Here is a 21,271-nt window from a genome sequence, read left to right as displayed (position 1 = left end):
TATATTGATGAAACAATAATATTATTTGTAATAGACTAAGGATGTCAATGGTCTCGACTAATTGGAATTTTAGTGCATAAAAATAATAAATTAAAAAAAAAATAAAACGATTAGTTTTTAAAGAAGCGGGTGTAATTATTATAATTTTTAAAAGGAATAAGATTCAATTTGTTCATTGTATTTATAAGGGAGGTTTAATTTAGTTATTTTTTAATTTTTGATTCAATTTAATTTATAAATTTTGATTTATGTTTAAATTAATTTAATTAATAAATATGTGTAATTATTTAATTATTTAATTATTTTTTAAAATATTAAAATATTATTTTTATATTTTACAATTAATTAATAAAAATAAAAATATTATTTTTATTATTTAATATTATTAATTAAACTGAAAATATAAAATAATATATTTTTATATTTTCATATAATTATTAAAATTAATAATTATTACTATTTCAATTAATAATATTTAATAATAAAAATAATATTTTTATTTAATTAATTATATAATATAAAAAATAATATTTTAATATTAAAAAATAATTAAATATTAAATAATTTATTTAAATAAATTATTTGATATATATTTTAATATTAATAAAAGTCATTTTTTAATATTATTTAAATGAAATAATTAAATATTTTAAAAATAATATTAAAATATTATTTTTTATATTATATAATTTATATAGTTAAAATATTAAATAAATTATTTTTATATTATATTCTAATATTAAAAAATAATATTTTTATTAATTAGATTAATTTAAATATAAATTAAAATTTATAAATTAAATTAAATTAAAAATTAAAAATAAATTAAATTAAATCACTCAAATAAATATAAAGACAAACCGAAACTTATTTCATTTTTAAATTATGATTTTTCTTGACAAGTGATTTATAAATTAAGATTAATTTTAAAAGTTAGCTGACTATTAGGGTTTCGCCTTTTGGTCGTCTGCCGTTCATATTGCAGCACTGAGCTAACTGGAGCATACGCACACACAGGGATGTGGAGAACCACAGCTGCCAAGACTACACAGGTAGCACGAAATTTTGGTACAACCGTAAGCTTCGACATGGTAGGCCTATTCCTGTATCCATTTCAATCACATTTTTCCACACGGGTTTCCTTGCTTCCTTGTCCAAACTTTAGATTTCTCTCACACTTGTCCGTGAACCCATGTGAAATTGAAACCGAGCACTCGTCACTGGACTCTGCTAAGAATGGCGATGATGCTACCCAGGTGGACCATTTCGCTTCTGCGAACGATTCTTCAGTAGTTTTCATGGAAAATAATGATACCCAATTCCAGAATTTTGCTTATGAAGGGATACCAGCGCTGTTTTCACAGGTTTTATGTGAAAATGGTGATTATCGGATTGAAAATTTTACTCCTGAGAGTGATAACATTAGCATGCCAGATCAGTTTTCTAGGGGTTTAGTTGAGGAAGTTGAGGGTGGAAAAGAGGAGGGAGGGGTTTATGAGATGGACACGGAGAAGTTAGAGAATGTGCTGTCTTGTTACAGAGTAGTGCCGATGGGTCCTTAGAATCAACTCTTGATAGTATGGGCTTGGATTTACACGACGAGTTTGTAGTGAAAGCGATCGAAATTCCTCTTATTTTGGGTGATAATTTGATTAAGTTTTTCAAGTGGGCGATTAAGGAGCCAGATATCAATGCGACTACCCGTTTAGTTGATGTACTTGTTCGAGCTATTTGCAGTGACCTCAAAAAGAAAGATGCATATGCATTGTGGGATTTAATTAGGGAGGTTTCTGAGAAGGATAATGTTGTGCTGAATGTGGAGATTCTTAATCGGTTGATAGCTTTGTTTTCGAAGCGGGGAAAAGGGAAGGCGACTTTAGAGGTTTTCAACAAGTTTGGGGGACTCTGGGTGTGTCCCGGATTCAGAGACCTACTATTAAACAATTGAAGTCCTTTGTAGGCGATCCTTTTTTGACTGGGCTTGGTCAGTTTGTGAGAAGATGCTCAATGCAGAAGCCTTGCCTGACAGTGAGAAAGTTGGTAAGATTATCTGTTGGTTTTGTAAAGGGAGCAGAGCAAATGATGCCCATATGATTTATATGCTGGCGAAGGAGAAGAACAAGTATCCATCTCAGTCTGCAGTCACTTTTCTGATTTGTTTGCTTTCGCGGAAAGATGAAACAGTTAAATTATGTTTGGATATGTTGGATTCCTTCTCTAGAGAAACACGGAAGTATGCAATCAAGCCCTTTTCATCTGTTTTTTGCGGTTTGTGTAGGATCAAAGATTTTGACAGGGCAAAAATGTTACTAACCAATATGATTGATGAGGGCCCACCTCCTGGAAATGCTGTTTTCAATACCATTATTAATGGTTATTCCAAGTGTGGATATATGAAAGGGGCAATGGAGATGAAAAAATTGATGGAAAGGAGGGGACTGAAACCGGATCTTTTCACTTATACAGTTATTGTGAGTGGTTATGCAAGTGGTGTTCAGATGGAGAAGGCTTGCAAAATACTGTCTGAAGCCAAAAATAAGCACTCTAAGTTGAGTCCTGTGGCTTACCAGTTACCACACACTTATTCGTGTTTATTGCAAACATGAACAGTTTGACAAGGCTTTGGAGTTACTAACAGAGATGAAGGAATTTGGGGTCCAACCTAATGTGGATAAGTACAATAAGTTGATCCAATCTCTATGCTTAAAGGCAGATTGGGAAACAGCAGAGAAGGTGTTGGAGAAAATGGAGGAGGATGGCCTTCATCTAAATGGAATCACAAAAGGCCTTACCAGAGCAGTTAAGAAGGAGGGGTTGCAGAAAGAAGTAAGCGTTGAAACCTGAATTATTTTTTGGTATGGATACCACATGCAGATGCTCAATTTTTAAATATGTAGTTTTTATTTTATATACTATTATACTTTTCTTCATAAGATAATCAGTGAAGCTCTCCTATACTTTTTGGCATGCGTTCAATCTCTGTGCACACGAATCAGATTGAAAGGGAAGTTTCATTTTGGTTCTTATGATCGATTTCTTTGATGTTCTTACCTGAAAATAGAATGCATGATTTGAATGTCTTGTATATGTTGGACATTTGTATGCTTCATGTAGGAAAAGGAACAATTTGGTTGAGCTTTCACTAGTCAGAAATGCAATTGTCTAATAAATGAATTCATTTAGGCTTAGCTGTGTTGAGTATATTGAATTCATTTGCCCGTCATGAGAAATCTCCCAGTTCTGATTTTGTTAATTCATTTTAAAAATTGCTATTGCTGGAATAGATGGACCTGCTTATGCATTATAAATTTTTACCGGCCATATGTACGTTTTTAATACTTTCAGTTTTATTTGTAAGCACTTCCTTCTTGGATTGTATTGAATGCTTCCTTTTGAACTTTACTTTGCCCTTAAATTAGAGATTATGTGGAAGATTTACAAAGAATGATAGTATCTGTGCAGGTGTAAGTTGGAGTTATTTTGTAGATTTTCATCGGGGCGGCAAGACCCGTCTTTTAGCTTTACATAACATCTCTGTCATTGTTATGTGTATATTAATGCTACAGCTTTAATTTATTCTTTTATTTGGTGTAATTGGCTAGCAGGATTCTCGTTGCATTGAACTAAACGCTACAACTTTTCTAGCTCATTTTTTCCCTTGTTTTTTCCGAGATGGGACATAAATGTTGCTTATTTACCCAACATCTTAAGTTTACACTGAATATAATAAATTGTCTTGCTACGACATCTAGCCTTCTAATGTTTGGGGAGGCTTCATGCAATTAGTAAGTATCAAGTTTGTCAAGATGGTTGAATTTTTTTTTTCTATTTTCTTTCGAACGGTAATGAGATATTGAATGTTAATATAAATTTAATTAAAGTAAATATATATATATATATATATATATATATATATATATATATATATATATATTTATATAAAGTAGGAAGGTACTTCACGAGATATTGACATGTAGCACTTTATTGTCATGTGTCATCTTTTATAAATAATTATGTTTTATATTAATTATTATTTAATTTTTTTATTTTTTTTTAATTATCATTATTATTTATATTACTACTTTAATTTTTATAATTTAAATTATTATTTTCTTTAAAAGTTAATTTTTAAAAATAAGACTTTTTATAGTTAGATATAATATTTAAAAATTATTTATATTATTTTTTTCATAAATACATTCATGTATAAATATTATTTATCGTATGTCACATTTCATAATAATAATAATAATAATTTAAAATATGATAATAATAATAATAGTAATAATAATAAAAAAATGTTATTCATGGGCCATTAATTTAAAAAAATTGACCATTAATAATAATAATTTTTGATACTATTATATAGGCTTTATATTTATGCCAAGTAGGAATTTTAAATTACATTTATTCATGGTAATTTTTCTTTTAAAAAAAATTAAGACCCATGTTTATTTTAAAGAAAAATTAAAACTGTTTAGTGAAATATTTTTAAGCATATTTATTATAATTAAATTTATTATTTAATTGTTAATAATTTATCAACTAAATATGTTTAATTTCAAAATTTAATAAATATTATCGTGACTCCCGCCTTAACATCAGAAGAACTAAACATTTGCTCTAAATTAGAACTAAACATTAGAAGATATTTGAATATTTGTAAGAAATTAATAGTTAAATTTTTTTTAAATATGTCTAATTATTAAAGGTAATATAATCATTAATTTTATAATTTTTAAAAAGAAAAGGTCAATATTAAATTTTTTTTATATTTCTTAAATAATTATAATATATAATTACTAAAAATAATTATCACCCATTAAAAAGTTTGTAATATTAACAAATTAAGTAATAATTTTACGTCACTCAGTTTATTTGACCAATAATATTTTAAATTTTTTTTGTGAATAAAATAATATTACTATATTTTAAATAAAATAATTACATAAATTACCATTAATTTATATATAAAAAAATAAAAAAATATATTTTTTAAATAATTTTGCCATACATGAATTTAAAAGGTTTAAATTTATTTAAATAAAATTAAGTAAAAAATTTTGAAAAAAATTAATTTAATAATAAAAATTTATTATTATTTAAATTATATATATATATATACATACTATCGTGCATATATTCCGTTAGTATCATTAAAGGATTTACGTATTTAAACATCCACTCACTTGCCCCTTTTTTTTTCTTTTTCAGTTAATGCATATTGTGAATGCAGTGCATTAACTAAAGATGAGCAATTTTGGAGGAAGCAAAAATGAAGAATGGAGGAGGAAGATAAAATCGTTGTTTTCCCTCAGCTTTTTTGTTAGTGTGTCCGCTTCCTCTGCTTTAAATTGTATATTGCTGTCGCCACTATTTTTCTGTTGCACAATTGGTTCCTCTGCTTAGAAATTTGTTAGAAAAATTGGACTCGATATCCTCTAAATTCCAGTAAATCTGTTTCATCCCTTTCTGTAGAATAAGAAATAAAGATGGAGTATATCATTTGTTTCTGTAAATTAAGGTTCATACTTGATGATTGATTCATATAATTTTAGTCTCAAAAATACAAGCATGAACGTGTTTTCTCAAGTTTTAGGCTCTATTGTGGGAATTCTCTCTCAAACCCCCAAGGCAAGGATTCAATCAATCAAGCTCTTTTTTCAATCTCCAAGGAGTTTTTTGTCTTCTGGGTGCAAGGTTGCAAATTGCCAAAATACCCACTAATGAGCTTTGGCTGGCTTAGTAATACTGTGAAGTTACCAGTCTAACCGCAATCGGACCATAACTCAACAGAAAAAGGAAAGGGTAGAACCCAAATTTGATTTCAAATGCCACTGATACAATATTTGAGTGGCCTTAACAGCTCTATGACTTGATCAACTCACCGTAGTAGACTTGAGTTTCTTGTTGATTACTCATTAGATTTTAAATGACAGACTTGATGAGCATTTATGAAAAATCACAGATCCTGTCCTTAAAATGTCTCTGCCTCAATCAACTAACCATGGTAGACCTGCGTTTCTTGTTGTTACTCATTAGATTTTAGTGGAAAGACTTGACGAACATTTTTTGTTTCCTTTGAAATATCACAGATCCTGTACTTAAAATCTCTGTGACTCGATCAACTCACCGTAGTAAACCCGAGTTTCATGCTGATTACCATATTAGATTTTAGTGGACGACTTGATATGCTTCTTTTTTTCCATTGAAATATCACATTTCTAGGTCACGTGGCTTGCATACCCATTAACTTTGACATGGACTTGTTGCCAATTTTGCTCCTATAGTCGATTAATGATAACAAGTTGGAGGATTACTTCATTTGCATTTCTTATGAATTCATTTCACGCTTCTTCTTTTGGTTGGCTTACTTACCCACCATAACTTTGACATGTCAAAGAAAGACTTCATTGGCCATGACTGGAAATTCATTCTAGTTTTTCTTTTTGTGGTGATTGAAATTCTAATTTGAAGACGAACAAATGTAACGTCATAAATGTCAATTTCATTGAAACTCTTCTCCACAAGGAAGCTGATAAGTTTCTCAGTGCATCATGACAAAAAAAAAAAAAAGGCTTATGCTGGAAAACAGTGAAGGAACATAGTGGACTAGTTCAATGGCTCTCCAAATTCCAATCCTGAGTAGGACAAGATAGAGAGGTTTTCTGAACATTTCAGCACTATCAAAATCGAAAAATACCTTCCTGTGTTAATTCCAAATAGACTGAGAATGTGTTGCAGTCAATTTTTTGTGCTGTCCTCTTCATTACTGACCTCTAGCCCATGCTCAGACTGCAGATTATTCGTCTCCAATTCCATCTATAAAAGCATAAATAGATATCTTCTTATAGCATACCAAGCATGGCTAACATGGAAATTTCATCTCAACACCGTCTTCTCCTGTCCTTTTATCTATTTTCTCTGTTTGTTTACCCTGAAGCTGTAAAAGTAACTTACAATTCCAATAATTTCAGTGCCGGTTGCATTGAGATTGAGATCAAAGCACTTCTTGAATTCAAACAGGGCCTTGAAGATCCATCTGGTCGGCTTTCTTCGTGGGTTGGTGAAAACTGCTGTCAATGGGATGGTGTAGGCTGCAGCAGACAAAAAGGCAACGTCATTCAGATTGATCTCAGGAACTCATATAATCTTACCTATCCTGAGTATGTTATGTTTGGAAGTGAGGCAGAAGCCTATGAACGGTCAAGTTTGAGCGGTAAAATTAGTCCTTCTTTGCTCAACTTGAAATATTTGAGTTACTTGGATCTTAGCAAAAACAACTTTCAAGGAATTCAGATTCCCAGTTTCTTTGGTTCACTTAGGGAGTTGAAATACCTTAATCTTTCTCATGCATCTTTTGCTGGAATGATTCCCCCTCATCTTGGAAACCTCTCAAATTTGCAATATCTTGATCTCTTTCCTTATTCATACACTAATGTTGATTCTAAAAGCCTTTGGGTTTCTGATTTAAACTGGCTCTCTAGACTCAGCTCTCTTAGGTACCTGAATCTTGGAAATGCGAACCTTAGCTTGGCATCAAACAATTGGCTGCAAGCAATTAATATGCTTCCTTCTTTACTAGAGTTGCATTTGCCAGGTTGTGATATTCGCAACCTCCCCAAGTCTCTTCCAAATGTAAATTTCACTTCGCTTCGTGTCCTTGATCTCAACAACAACTATTTTACTTCTTCATTGCCTCCTTGGTTCTTTAACGTTAGCACCCTTGTGGACCTGAACCTTGCAAATTCTGAAATCAACGGCACCATCCTTAATGATGCCTGGAGAAATTTTTGTAACATGCAAGCTTTAGACCTATCTTTTAATGGATTTAGTGGTGAATTCTTAGGTAGCTTGTCTAAATGCAGCAACATAAGCTTGAAGGTGTTGCGCCTGCGCTATAATAGTTTCAGCGGGCATATTCCTGAGTCATTGGGAAACTTTAGGAGTTTGAGATGTCTGCAACTTAGTGGGAACTCATTCTTGGGTCCAATTCCAGCATCAATAGAGAAATTGCCCTTCTTAGAGGAATTGGATCTCTCTAGCAATAAATTGAGTGGAGCCATCCCAGAAAGCATTGGACAGCTCAGTGCTTTATCTTATTTAGATCTTTCTATGAACTCTTGGGAGGGTACTGTATCTGAGATTCATTTCCTCAAACTTAAACATTTAAAATGTTTCTCCTTGTCTTCTGTAAACCAATCCTTGGCATTCAGTGTAAGAAATGAGTGGGTTCCCCCATTTAGTCTGCAAGTCATCTTTATCAAAGATTGTCGAGTGGGTCCTACGTTTCCTGCATGGCTTGGCACTCAAAAGGAGTTGGTTAGCATAACGCTCATAGGGGTGGGAATTTCAGGCACAATACCTGGCTGGTTTTGGAAGCAAAGTCCGAAGATTAGGTGGTTGGAACTTCAAAACAACCAATTAAGCGGAATGCTTCCCAAATCTTTAAACTTTTCACTAGGTGCAATCAGAGTGGATCTAAGTTCTAACCTTTTAAAGGGCACACTCCCACTTTGTTCCAATGTTCAATCTGTTTCTTTCAGCAACAATAAATTCTCGGGGCTGATTCCGCAAACCATTGGCCAAGAAATGTCAATGTCTCAAATCTTGGAGTTGTCAGGGAACTCTCTAAGTGGCAACATTCCCTCTTCCCTGAATAAAATGAAGAAACTGACCACTCTTGATCTCTCAAGCAATCAGTTATCTGGGAAAATTTACACTCAATGGAAGGGTTTGGATGAACTAAATACTATAGATCTTTCTCAGAACAATCTTTCTGGTGGTATCCCAAGCTCTATGTGCTCACTTCCTCAGCTTCAGGTGATGAAATTAAGCAGCAACTATCTTTCAGGAGAGCTGTCTCTGTCTCTGCAATACTGCACAAATCTGTCGACGCTTGATCTGGGAGACAATAAATTCACTGGGAAGATACCAGATTGGATTGGCGACAGGCTCCTTTCAATGTCAATACTAAATCTACGAGACAATATGTTCAATGGAAGTATTCCTGAAGCTCTTTGTGGTCTTCCTGGTCTTCACATCCTGGATCTTGCACATAATAATTTATCAGGGCCTATCCCTCCCTGTTTGGGCAATCTAAGTGGCATCACTTCTTTCAAACCTTACTTTCCAGTGCCATCCCATCCCCCCTACTCAGAGGAAATAAAGTTGAATGTGAAGGGAAGGCAACTTGAATATACCAAGATACTTTATCTTGTGAACATCATTGATCTTTCAGGAAATAATCTACAAGGAGAAATCCCAGATGACATTGCATATCTGACATACTTGGGTACCTTGAATGTTTCCCGGAATCAATTGACTGGAAACATACCAGAAAAGATTGGTAACCTGAAGCTTTTAGAATCTCTTGACCTCTCATGCAACCATCTTTCAGGCCCCCTTCCTCCAAGCATGCCTTCTATGACTTCCTTGAACTATTTGAACTTATCATACAACAATTTATCAGGACAAATTCCATCAAACAACCAATTCCTCACGTTGGTTGATCCATCAATTTATGAGGGCAACCCTGGACTTTGTGGCCCTCCATTGCCAACCAAATGTTCAATGCAAAATGATGAAGATGAAGCGCACAAGAAAGAAAATGACAAAGAGGAAGACGGGACAGAAAGGATATTGTTCTACTCAGGCATGGCTGTGGGGTTCGTAGTGGGGTTTTGGGGCGTCTGTGGTAGTTTGATGCTGAAGAAGTCGTGGAGATATGCTTATTTCCGGTTTGTGGATAGACAGAAAGACAGAATGTGCGTGTCGATGGAGGTGAATATGACTCGTATACGAAGGAATACACTGATCAATCGAAGATGATGATCGAGATTATGGCACTGCAGCAAGTAGGTGAAGGTGAATATATATATATATATATATATATATATATATATATATATATATATATATATATACACGCACACACCATATATATAACGATTTGTTTTAATTTGCATCTTAATTAACTTTGTGTTTTCTCTGTTCACTTGTAGAGCAGCAAGCATATGGTTAGTTTGCTGACGACGCTGAAGAGAGGAATGCAATGCATGCACTAAAAAAAATAGCTTGTATTAACAGCTGCTTTTGATTTTACGTTGGGTGTGTATTCGCTTAATCCGTGTAATCTGCATTGGGTGTGTATTTGCTGCAATTTTATATTCATTATGGAATAATCATTAATATCTAAATAAATAATAATAATAATTTTACTTCACTCTTTATTTTTCGAAATTATTATCAAAATAATGTGAAAAATATATATTACTGTTACACTAAATTCCTCATTTCAAATGTCATTTTCTCAAGCAATTGTCATTTTAATAATTTATGGGATAAGAAAAAAAGCACAATACAAGATTTAACACACAACCCATGAATTGATATTTTTAAGTACATATAAAAAGCCACTTTAAGTGACATGTTCAGTTGTTCACACCTAAAATAGACAATATAATTTTACTATTAATAATTCTGAATCTGAAATTATTAATTAAATAATTTTATGTAAAAAATATCAATTAACAGAACATTTTTAATAATAATAATAATAATAATAATAATAATAAAATTTATAACAAGATCTTATTACATATTTTAAAAATATATTCCAATTATATATAAAAATTAATATAAATCCGCATATCACACGCACGGCGAAGACGACCATACAAAACGCAAGTCAACATAAACCAAAAATAAGGGAATCTCAAGCAATTCAATTGGCAAGCATCTATGCCAAATATCTAGCAGAAAGTAGAATCGCTAACTGCATTATCCATTATAGGAATGAGTTTGGGATCATGTATCCAAAACCACTGCTGTGATTGAATTGAAGATCATTTGAATTTCAATCCATTTCCTCAAAATAAGAGGGTAAATATTTGCGTTATAAAGCTTCTCTGCCTGTTTAATACCATTCTTTTTCTATGTATGACCTCTGATTCACCTCCACTTTCCTTCACTTCAAGAATAGTAACAAATGGGAAGAGGAAATAATGAAAAACAAGGAGGAATTCTTGAGGGAACATCCATATTTGCTGGAAAAGGAGGTCTCTCCCTCTGACTTTCCTCCTAATTTTCTCTTTGGAGTTGCTACCTCTGCCTATCAGGTACCCTTTTCATCAACGCTAGAGATATGTCGTTGTTCATGGGTTGCTAAATGTAATCTGGGTATTTGACACCTTTACTTCTATTGATATTCCTTCTGTTCTCTTTACTTTTGGTACTTTCTTTTAATATATTGTAGATTCTCTACGTTTTTTTTTTTGGGTTCTTTTTCTTATTAAAATTTCTCGTAGTTGTTTTCGCGTGTATGCATTTGGCTGCTTCCTCAATCTCTTAACATTTATGAAATTCCCTTTTGCTTTATTTTTGGGGGTTCTTTCTAAGAATTTAAGTATCATTTTGGCTACCTTCTACTAATTCTTATTGTAAACAATTGCAATTATGTTTTTGTCTTTGGTATTTTTCATGGTTTATTACTGAGCGATGCTGTTTTATAAAATTTTATCTTTGCTTCTCTTTATTAAAAATGATGCTTCTGTCTAATATATGCATTTGTTTGACTTAATCCATTTTTGAAACATCATAGCATTGCTTCTCTTTCTCCCCGCACTTTTTCTTTTCTCTGTCTGTAATAAAGAAATTTGCAAAACTTTTTATGTTGATCTTGGCTTTGAACCCAAGTGGATTGGCATAAGAATTCAATCTCTTAATGTTGATCTGTTCGATTAAAAAATATCTCAAACAAGGATGTCAAAATGTAGAAGTATTCTCACGGTGAATATCTCTGTACTATAAATAAAGTTCATACAATGAACAAAATATGGTTTAAGGAGAAATCACCTCGATATGCAAGAACTTGAAGGCAATGAATAACTATAACTTACATTGCATTGTTTTGTACTGCAGAATAGCTGCACTTATCGTTCTTGTAGTATGTATATATTATTGAGAACTTGCTCAATACTTCAAATTGGGTCCTTGTTGTTTGTTTGTAGATTGAAGGTGGTTGCAAGGAAGGTGGTAGAGGTCCTAATATAAGGGATGCTTTTTCACACACTGAAGGTACCGCCTTTCAAATATATTGATGACTGAATTCTTTGTTTATTTATTATATATGTTATATCATTCCTGGGTTTGATATTCTCAAATTTAATCCTGAACTTGGTTGTAAGATAATTTTATTTGTCATTCATGTTTTGTTAGGAACTATTCTTGATGGAAGCAATGGTGATGTGGCGGTGGATCATTATCATTGTTACAAGGTCAACGTCAGTGGGATTGGCTATGGTTGACTTGCATTTTTCTTTGTTTCTTCTTTATTACAATGTCATTTCTAGTTCAATTCTATAAACTGCAAACTTTCTGCAATGCTTCTGTCTTGGGTGTTCTTATCATTTCTTCTTCATTCTGTTCTTTTTATAGGGGAGGCACCCAGGTGTGGGTGGGTGTTTTCTGGCCTTGTGCCCTTGTCCATTAATCTTTTCCCTGATCAGAATTATTGTTTTGGGTATGTCACTTTACCATTTAATGCAGTCATGGACTGCTTCCTGAATCGGATTAAATATCCGTTATCAAATTTCAAAAAATTAGTGAGGGATAATTATTCATGACGCATAATCATTACTAGATCATGTATCTTTAACTATGTTAAACAGTATTTCCGTTATGTACTTGAAACTTAATTTTATCCTTTAAGCATATCAAAGTTATGGATAATCAAACACATTTGCAAATGGAAAATGAAAGCGGGCATCATGTTTAAAGTTTAGTGAGGTTTGGCTCTTTGATGTGACTAGTTAGCTTTTGCTGCAGCAACACTACCGTGTATTTTGGTGAATCATGGTCAGGATTCATCTTTTATATGCTTAGGTTGCAAATCAATTTTGCTTTTTTTTTTTTTGTTGAAACTCAAATTCTTTTAATTTTTTTCTTATTACTTCTTCAACTCATCCTTTCTGTTATGCCTTTTTTTTTAATCATATTTTTGTTTTCACAACTCAACTATTGATATACAGGAAGACATTGGATTAATCGCTGAGTTGGGGTTTGATGCTTATCAATTTTCCATATCATGGTCTTGCATCATACCTTGTTTGTGTTCCTCTGAAGAATGTAATTTATATTGGTTCTCGGTTTGGTCAGCAGTTGAGTAAGTATATGTTAATTGTAATTACAAGTGAACATGGTTAAACATGATAAGTCAACCTTCACGTTGAAGGCAACTTAAGAAATATATGTGAAGTGGCTTACCCTTTCTAACTTTGGCTTAGAGGTTGATACACCATGGGCCTCCAAAAATCCTTTGGGCAGTTTGATTTTTTAAAATCTTGCACCCACTAATTTTCTTAAGTTTGGCCCTGCTTATTTATTTTCCCCTCACTTAAAATTTTTGGACTGCTAATTCTGGAGTGGTGATGACAATATCAGAGTATCAATTGATCTTTTAGATGGATTTATTTTTAACTTTTGCTGGAAGCTTAGGAATGAATGATGAGTGTAATAGTGAAAGACAGTGAATGAGATGATGAGTGTAATGGTGAAGATTATTTATTTTTAGTTTTCATGTTATTCAAAGTTCAATTTCTTTTTATTTTTTTAGACTTTCCCAGTTTAATATTTAATTGTCAATGCTAGCAGTTTCACTTTTTAGTTCTTCTTTTTCTCCTTTCCCTTTTCTTTTTCATTTGTTGGTCACACAATCTAACTTTTCTGATCAGGAATTTGAATTATGTCTGTACCTTCTATAATGCCTTTCTTTTGTTGATATATTTGTTTCTTTATTCTGCCAGATGGTTTAGGAATCAAAGTCAATGAAGAAGGGATTTCATTGTATAACAATATCATTAATGCTCTTCTTGAAAAGAGTATGAAGTTGGTTGTGCTCAATTCTGTCTATGTAGCAATAATTCATAGTTAACCACTTTATGTAGGTATTGAGCCATGTATAACTCTGTATCATTGGGATCTTCCCTTGCATCTTCAAGAGTCAATGGGAAGGTGGTTAAATAAAGAAATTGTGTAAGTATTGATGTGAGTGAAACTAGTTTGATATTAAGCAACCATATATGTCAATTCTGGAAACATAGGATTTGCAATGTGACTCCCAAATATATATTTTGAGGAAAATTGTTTTGATGAATTGTTTGCTTGTATGCTATTATAAACTTTTGAACGAATTAATGTGGATTATGCATTAAGGATTCTATGGATTCTTTATTTGGAAAACATCCAGAAAATACTTTGCAAGCTATGGAGACACTTGCTTTGCAAGTTTTGGTGATAGAGTTAAGAATTGGATTACAATAAATAAGCCCCTCCCAACGGCGGTTAATGGGTATGATACTGGATGGTGGCTCCTGGAAGACGTGAACAGTCAGATACAGAACCATACTTAGCTGCACACCACCAGATCTTGGCCAATGCCACAGCTGTTTCTATATACCGTAGCAAGTATAAAGTATGCCATCTAAGGCTTTTGCTTTCGGACAAAGAGTGTCTGAATCACAATAAATTTTAAAGTCATATGCCTCATGCTTTTTTTTTTTTTTTCCTTTAATGTACCATATAGGACTAGGACCGCCAGCCTCCAATTTGATATTTGTGGGTTCCATTGCACTTATTGCCATCGTTTATTAAAGTGATAGGATTACTTTTAGTTCTTACTAACATGATCTTTACATTTTCTCCGCTAAAGATTTTTTTTTTCTTTTTTATTATTCATAGAAAATGTGTTTGTCTACTGAGGTAATGTTAATTGGTGAAGCTGCTTAATTCTTACATGAAAGATAAAAAGCACTAGCTCCGTTTTTGGTCTTGTCTAAATTACGCAGACAAAGGTCTGTATTTGTCATAGGCAATAGTAATGCGTCAGCAGTTCAGATTATGAACTTTTTAATGGGAAAGAGTGACCTAAGAACTATTTTTATCACTTTTCATGTTATTTGGATCATTTAAAGGATAACACCCTGGTCCCGCTGCTGTTGCTTTTTCAGGACAATCAAGGAGGACAAGTAGGTTTAGTGGTGGACTGTGAATGGGCAGAAGCTAATTCAGATAAAATTGAAGATAAAGGTGCTGCTGCAAAGCATCTCGAGTTTCAGCTTGGATGGTAGTTCTCCTTGTACTCTTTTCCAATGAGTCTGTTATGCCATTTGGTTTCTGAACTATTTATCGATCAATGATTCATCCTTACGCACAACATTTTCAAATTTTCTGTATGTTTGTGAGTTTTCAAGGATCCAAAGAAAGGGTTGGGATTGGGGTTGCCTTTACTCTAGGAAGGAAGGTGATGTGGAGCATTGGGTGAAGAAGCAAGTCAAACAACAATGGAAGTATGCCGGTGTGAAAAAGGGGAAAAGTAGCAATTTTTAGCAAGTTTGGGCAAAATTGATTTTTGGGCAGCAAATCCCATGCCCAGCTATGAAATTTTCTTGACAACAAGGCAAAAATGTTTTTTTTTTTAATTAATTTTAATCACCAGTAGTCCTAATTCACCTAGGACATCTTGTGTAGACTTCTAACAGCTATAGAAATTAGATTAAAATTAATTAGGAAGTTTTCTATTTTATTTGGGCCTTATTAATGTAAAATACTTTATCTAGAATTTAGATTTTTTCCTATTTTATTTAGGATTTCTTATTGTATTTTAGTTTATCTAAATTTCCTATTTAGTTTCATATTCCTGTTAGATTTAAGAGTCTAAAAATACTATAAATACTCATATTTACATATAATTTCAAGAGACAGATTTTAATCAATAAAAATACTGCAGAGAATTTTCCCTATTTTTTCACTCGTGTATGGATTGTGTTTCTATTTTAACTTCATGCTGCGTCAGGTGGTATCAGAGTGGGGAAGTCACCCCAATCGAGATGGCTTACCTTGATGAAGGTGACAATTATAGTGGTTCTCGTGACGATGATCGGGAACTAGAGCCCTTTACCATAGGGACGAAACGTTGCAACGATGAGAGCAACGTCCGGAGCGATAGATAGATCTCAGATTCGAGCGTATCAAGAGACACGTCAAAGAAATTATAGATTGTCTTGGTGCTTTGGGAACTAAAACAATCCAAAATTGGGTTGACAAAAGAAGGTCAGGAGATGGTGTAGCTCGTGGTTATCCTATTTATCAACCAATTTTTGCACGTAGACAATATGTCTACTATGTTGATTCAGAGGAGGAAGATGACTATGAAACAATCAAGTTCAATAGGCATCAATGGTATGGTGGTGAAACGAAAAGAAGCATGGGTTATCTTAATATTCATAATTTCTATGAGGATCTCAATATAGAGGAATTTTTAGATTGGATTGCGAATATAGATAGATTCTTTGACCATGTGGATATAGCACCTGAGCAACGAGTCCAATTGGTGGCTTGTCGATTGAAAGGTGGTACTTCCGCTTGGTGGGAATGGCTATAATCTAAAAGAAAGCAAGAAGGGAAAGCGTCAGTCCGTACATGGTTCATAATGAAGTATTTGTTAGAATAAAAATTTTTTCCTCTAGATTATGAGCAAATTTTATTTCAACAAAAATTTTGCCAAGAGGAGGTCCATCCAAAGCCTTTTTTGCTGGTGAAATAACAAAAAGAAGAAAAAAATGAGCTTCAAGATTCAACAATGCAGTTTAAAGTGGATGAGCCTAAATTTAAAGAATTGAAACCTGAAACTTTAATTGAATTTTCTTTTGCTATGGTTGAAGATGACAAGCTTCAATTGGAAATTATTAGGGCAACTGTATTTAATGTTGTTGAAGATAAGCAAGAAAAGCTTCAAGAATGTGTATTTGAAAATGTGGAATATCAACCCTTGGAAACTTTAATGGAAGTTGAGGAAAAGCAACACATGGAGTCAATATTGGAGATTGGAGGAAATCAGGCATTGGAGATCGAAGACTTTTCTAACTCTTTAATTTCTATTGTTTCCTTTGATTTTATTTGTCCAGGTGTTCTTATAGAGACAAAAGAGAGGGTGAAGTTGATCAATTCAATCTTGTTTGAATCTTCATTTTTTACCTCATCAAAGAAGGATATATATTATGGTGTACTTTCCCAAAAGAGTTCTTCATTCTTTTTCACTTTGAAATTCGAGGGAGTATTTATTCCAAGTGAGAGAGAATGGTGCTAGAGTTGTTATGGTTGTGTTTTTGGATCCTTGCAAGTTACTTTAACTCGAGGACAAGTTTTTCCTTAAGTGGGGGAGTATGATGCAGAGCATTTTTGGGTGAAGAAGCAAGTCAAACAACAATGAAAGCATGTCGGTGAGAAAGGGGGCAAAAGTAGCAATTTTAGCAAGTTTGGGCAAAGTTGATTTTTGGGCACCAAATCCCATACTTAACTGTGAGATTTTCTGGACAAAAAATTTTTAATTAATTTTAATCTCCAGCAGTCCTAATACACTTAGGACATCTTATGAAGACTTTCAGCAGCTGTAGAAACTAGATTAAAATTAATTAGTAAGTTACCTATTCTATTTAGGACTTATTAATGTAAAATACTTTATCTAGAATTTAGATTTCCTCCTATTTTATTTAGGATTTCCTATTGTATTTTGGTTTATCTAAATTTCCTATTTAATTTCATATTCCTATTAGGTTTCGGAGTCTAAAAACATTATAAATACCCTTATTTACATATAATTTCAAGAGACAGATTTTAATGAATAAAAACACTGCAGAGAATTTTCTCTATTTTTTCACTCTTGTGTATGGAGTGTGTTTCTATTTGAGCTTCATGCCACGTCAGAAGGTAAAAATGAGGAGCTTTTAAATTATTCTTGAACATCTTTGTTTTGTAGTTTATTAATTTAAACCCACAATGGGTTACACTGTTAGACTCCTTATGGATTTAGGCCAGTAATGTAAGAGCATCCAGGTGTTTTGTTCAAGCTAGCTTGTGGAGAGAGTCATGAATTATCATAAGCCATATTATTTAGTCTTGTGGGCGAGAGAGTCATGGATTATAACAATGAAAAAACAATACCAAATTATATATTTAACTCAAATATGGATTATTATTCAACTTTAAGGCAGGTAGCAAGCAAGTGTCTGGAAAATATTCTTATATCATCTACAATTTGTTAATTACTTCTCTTTCCAGTACAGGTGTTTCTGTCCAATATATTATGGAGACTATCCTGAAGTAATGCATAAAATAGTTGGAGATCGGCTTCCAAAATTCTCGGAGGAGGATAAGGAGTTACTTTGGAACTCAATTGACTCTGTAGGTCTAAATCACTATACTTCAAGATTCATTAATCATGTTACAGATAGCCCTGAAGAAAGTTTTTACCATAAAGCCCAAAAAATTGAAAGACTTGGTAAATATGAATATCACTGAGCCTTATTTCTTGGTCTTTAATATCTATTTTAAATTTTTCAGTTTATGTTTTTTGTTTTCTGTTAGCTGAATGGGAAGAGGGTGAACCAATTGGTGAGAAGGTATGAGCCAATTTTTCTTTCTTTGGACACACACGTGATTCACATATATGGTGTATACTACTTCCCATCTAATGATGAAATATTTTATGCATGTTAGGCAGCATCAAAATGGCTCTATGTTTGTCCTTAAGAACTTCGGAAGGTTCTCAATTACATAGCTCGAAGATACAATAATCCCAAAATTTATATTTCTGAGAATGGTATGGGAATAGTTGCTTATCCAGCAATTGGATTGTGTAGTTCAAATGTTGTTTCAAGGATTTATCCATATTTTAGGTTGAGCCATGATTTGCTAGACTGGAACCTTCTGCACTCTCTTCTTGGATATATTAAAATGTTATGTTGGGATAAAAGTTGGGGGGTTGGGTGGGGTAAGATTGCGAGTCATTAATAGGAGAGATTATATATATATTCTGTGAGATTTGCAATTCGAGATAGTTCAAGTTTCCAACTATACTACAATCGGATTCATTTTCTATGAATCGTCATTCCATGCCCTTTGACAGGTATGGATGATGAAGACTCAAATGCCCCGCTCCATAAAATGCTAGATGATAAACTGAGAGTTCGCTATTTTAAAGGATTCCTTGCTGCAGTTGCTCAGGCAATCAAGTGAGTTGCTCCAGTTTTAATCATGCCATAGATATGCACATTAAAAGATGATTGGAGAAGACTACTAATTGATGCCTGGTTATGCTTGGTGTCTTTTGTACTTTGGTAATCAGGTTAACATATCAAAAGGACGATTGGAATTGTGCTTCAGGATGGTTTAAAAGAAGATGGCTTTGCTGCATGTAGATCATCTCTTGGTTGCTAAATTATTTTGCATTTACCTTCTTAAATTTGCTAGCGTGTATATAAAAGCATTATGAAAAGTTGTTTTATCAAGAGAGGTATTTTGAAATCTCGCGCATAAATTAAATGGACAGGGATGAAGCAGATGTGAGGGGATATTTTACATGGTCATTGGCGGACAATTTTGAGTGGGTTCAAGGTTACACTAAACGTTTTGGTTTAAACTACATGGATTACAAGAATAGACTTGCCCGACAACCAGAATCTTCTGCTTTTTGGTTCATGCGGTTCTTGAAAGGTGGTGGCCGAGAAGAGTGACCAACTTGTATTGTATCAGGCACCTTTGCTAATGTATAAATTAAATGGACAGGGATGTTTTCATTGCCTGGTTAATTAGCTACCAGCGATTATATGTACTTTTATTTCTGCACCTTTGCTATGCATTAGCTTTATTAATAATAAGAGTCAGAACTCTGAAATGTATCATGTGGTTTTCTTGTAATACCATAGTTGCAGGTTTTTAGTGATTTGGTGTTCTAAACATGTAATTAAACCTAAAGCCATTAGCGAATGAATGATAAAGACTAGCCCTTCTTTTTTTCAGCCGAATACAACTTCATTAACGGTCCTTAAGTGGCCATAGCAGCAGATGCATAAATGGAGTTGAGACAAAGGATTATAAGTGAAAGAAGGATCATGGAGGGTAACAGAGGTTAGACTATGAGCCCCCTGATTATAATCTAACTCAAAGGACAAATATCTAATATCATTAAGAATTCCTTGTACTTCCAGGGGTTCGGAGCCTCCTTTCAAAGCAGAAATGGTGGTGAGTGAGTCTCCTTCAAAGATGACTCTCCTGAAAACCCTTTGCTTTGGCCATAATAATCGCTTCCAACAGGCCATACACTCCAAGACAAGAGGATCTATGATACCTGCAACTTTCCTACTTGACCACCCTATCACATGACCCAAGCTATTCCTTGCAATTGCTGCCATGCCTCCTTCGTTTTGAGACGATCAACCCAGCGTCAAAATTTATCTTGCAGCATGATGCTAGTGGAGGGGGTCCAATAATGGGAGGAGTGGATTTATTAGCTCGAACCAATGAGTCTATAATAAGTGATCTCATTTTTTTCATCGAGTCCGGGTAGAGCCCAAAGATCCAATTCAGCAGAACAACTCAAAAGATAAAGAAGTATTGTCATAGTATTTCATATTTATTTATGAAGTTAGATAAAATTTTATGTGTTTTTGTAAATAAAATATAATTCCACTAGACTGATCAAATCAATATAATTGAACGAAGGATGATCCACTAACGGGGATTTTTTTTTAATAAATGAATTGACCCTAAGAGTTGGTAAATTCCAATAATTATTATATGCAATCAGAAGTGGAGCTACCCATACTACTCCATCGTGATTCTTCTCCTTAACACGAGGGAGATGAGGGAAGGATTTCGGTATCTGTAACAGCCCGATCCTTCTCCAATTAGCATTGTCCGTTTTGGTCCGTGGACCTCACAGATTTGTCCATTGGGAGGTTTCATTTCCAAAAGCGCGCTAACCAGATGAGAAAGGCTCCCACAATATATGGCCCAAATATTTCCTTCCCGTTTTCGATGTGGGACACAAAGTCCACTCCAGTGCGCAGCTGGTTGAACGAGCACGTCCTAACCCCATCCCTGGGTCATGACAATATCAATATATATTCTTTACATATAATTGATCTACCATCACTAACATTCCAACGGATGCCTTGATCTAAGATTTTCCAACCCTATGAACTAACCCCAAGAAGAATTGTTACCGTGTTTAGCTTGAAGGAGGAAGCTATGAGGAAAGTATTGACCTTTAAGAATCCACACTAACAGAGAGTTAGGATTAGAAATTATACGGTATCTTTGCTTCGTTAGAAGAGCCATATTGAAGGCATGCAAATCTCTAAAACCCAACCTCCTAAGCCACCCAATGCAACTTTTTTTTTTCTCCTCTTTTCGCTGACTCCACTAAAAATTA

General features: G+C 33.4%; 1 protein-coding gene and 2 pseudogenes across 3 annotated transcripts; all 3 read left to right on the top strand.

Moving 5' to 3' along the window:
- The first annotated feature begins 974 nt into the window (after positions 1–974).
- On the top strand, positions 975–3,745 carry LOC110642689 (pentatricopeptide repeat-containing protein At3g02650, mitochondrial-like; annotated as a pseudogene).
- A 2,924-nt stretch (positions 3,746–6,669) lies between these two features.
- LOC110642676 (receptor-like protein EIX2) lies at positions 6,670–10,242 on the top strand. 3 transcript variants are annotated; one of them, XM_021794782.2, is made up of 2 exons: positions 6,670–9,857; positions 10,010–10,242. In XM_021794782.2, exon 1 carries the CDS (start codon positions 6,865–6,867, stop codon positions 9,829–9,831), a length of 2,967 nt encoding a protein of 988 aa, XP_021650474.2. In that variant the 5' UTR covers positions 6,670–6,864; the 3' UTR covers positions 9,832–9,857; positions 10,010–10,242. The 3 variants fall into 3 exon arrangements, with proteins under 3 accessions (XP_021650474.2, XP_021650472.2, XP_021650473.2); XM_021794780.2 differs by having other exon boundaries at positions 10,005–10,242; XM_021794781.2 differs by having other exon boundaries at positions 6,670–9,867; positions 10,005–10,242.
- A 436-nt stretch (positions 10,243–10,678) lies between these two features.
- On the top strand, positions 10,679–19,780 carry LOC110642692 (beta-glucosidase 42-like; annotated as a pseudogene).
- The last annotated feature ends 1,491 nt before the right edge of the window (positions 19,781–21,271 follow it).

This window comes from Hevea brasiliensis, chromosome 7 (assembly GCF_030052815.1).
Source record: "Hevea brasiliensis isolate MT/VB/25A 57/8 chromosome 7, ASM3005281v1, whole genome shotgun sequence".
NCBI lineage: Eukaryota > Viridiplantae > Streptophyta > Magnoliopsida > Malpighiales > Euphorbiaceae > Hevea > Hevea brasiliensis.
Note: the sequence above shows the minus strand (reverse complement) of the source record. Positions and strands in the feature narration are given on the sequence as shown.

Bases quoted from the DNA above. Each gene is read 5' to 3' on its own strand.
- LOC110642676 (XM_021794782.2), top strand. From the start codon at position 6,865: ATGGCTAACATGGAAATTTCATCTCAACACCGTCTTCTCCTGTCCTTT.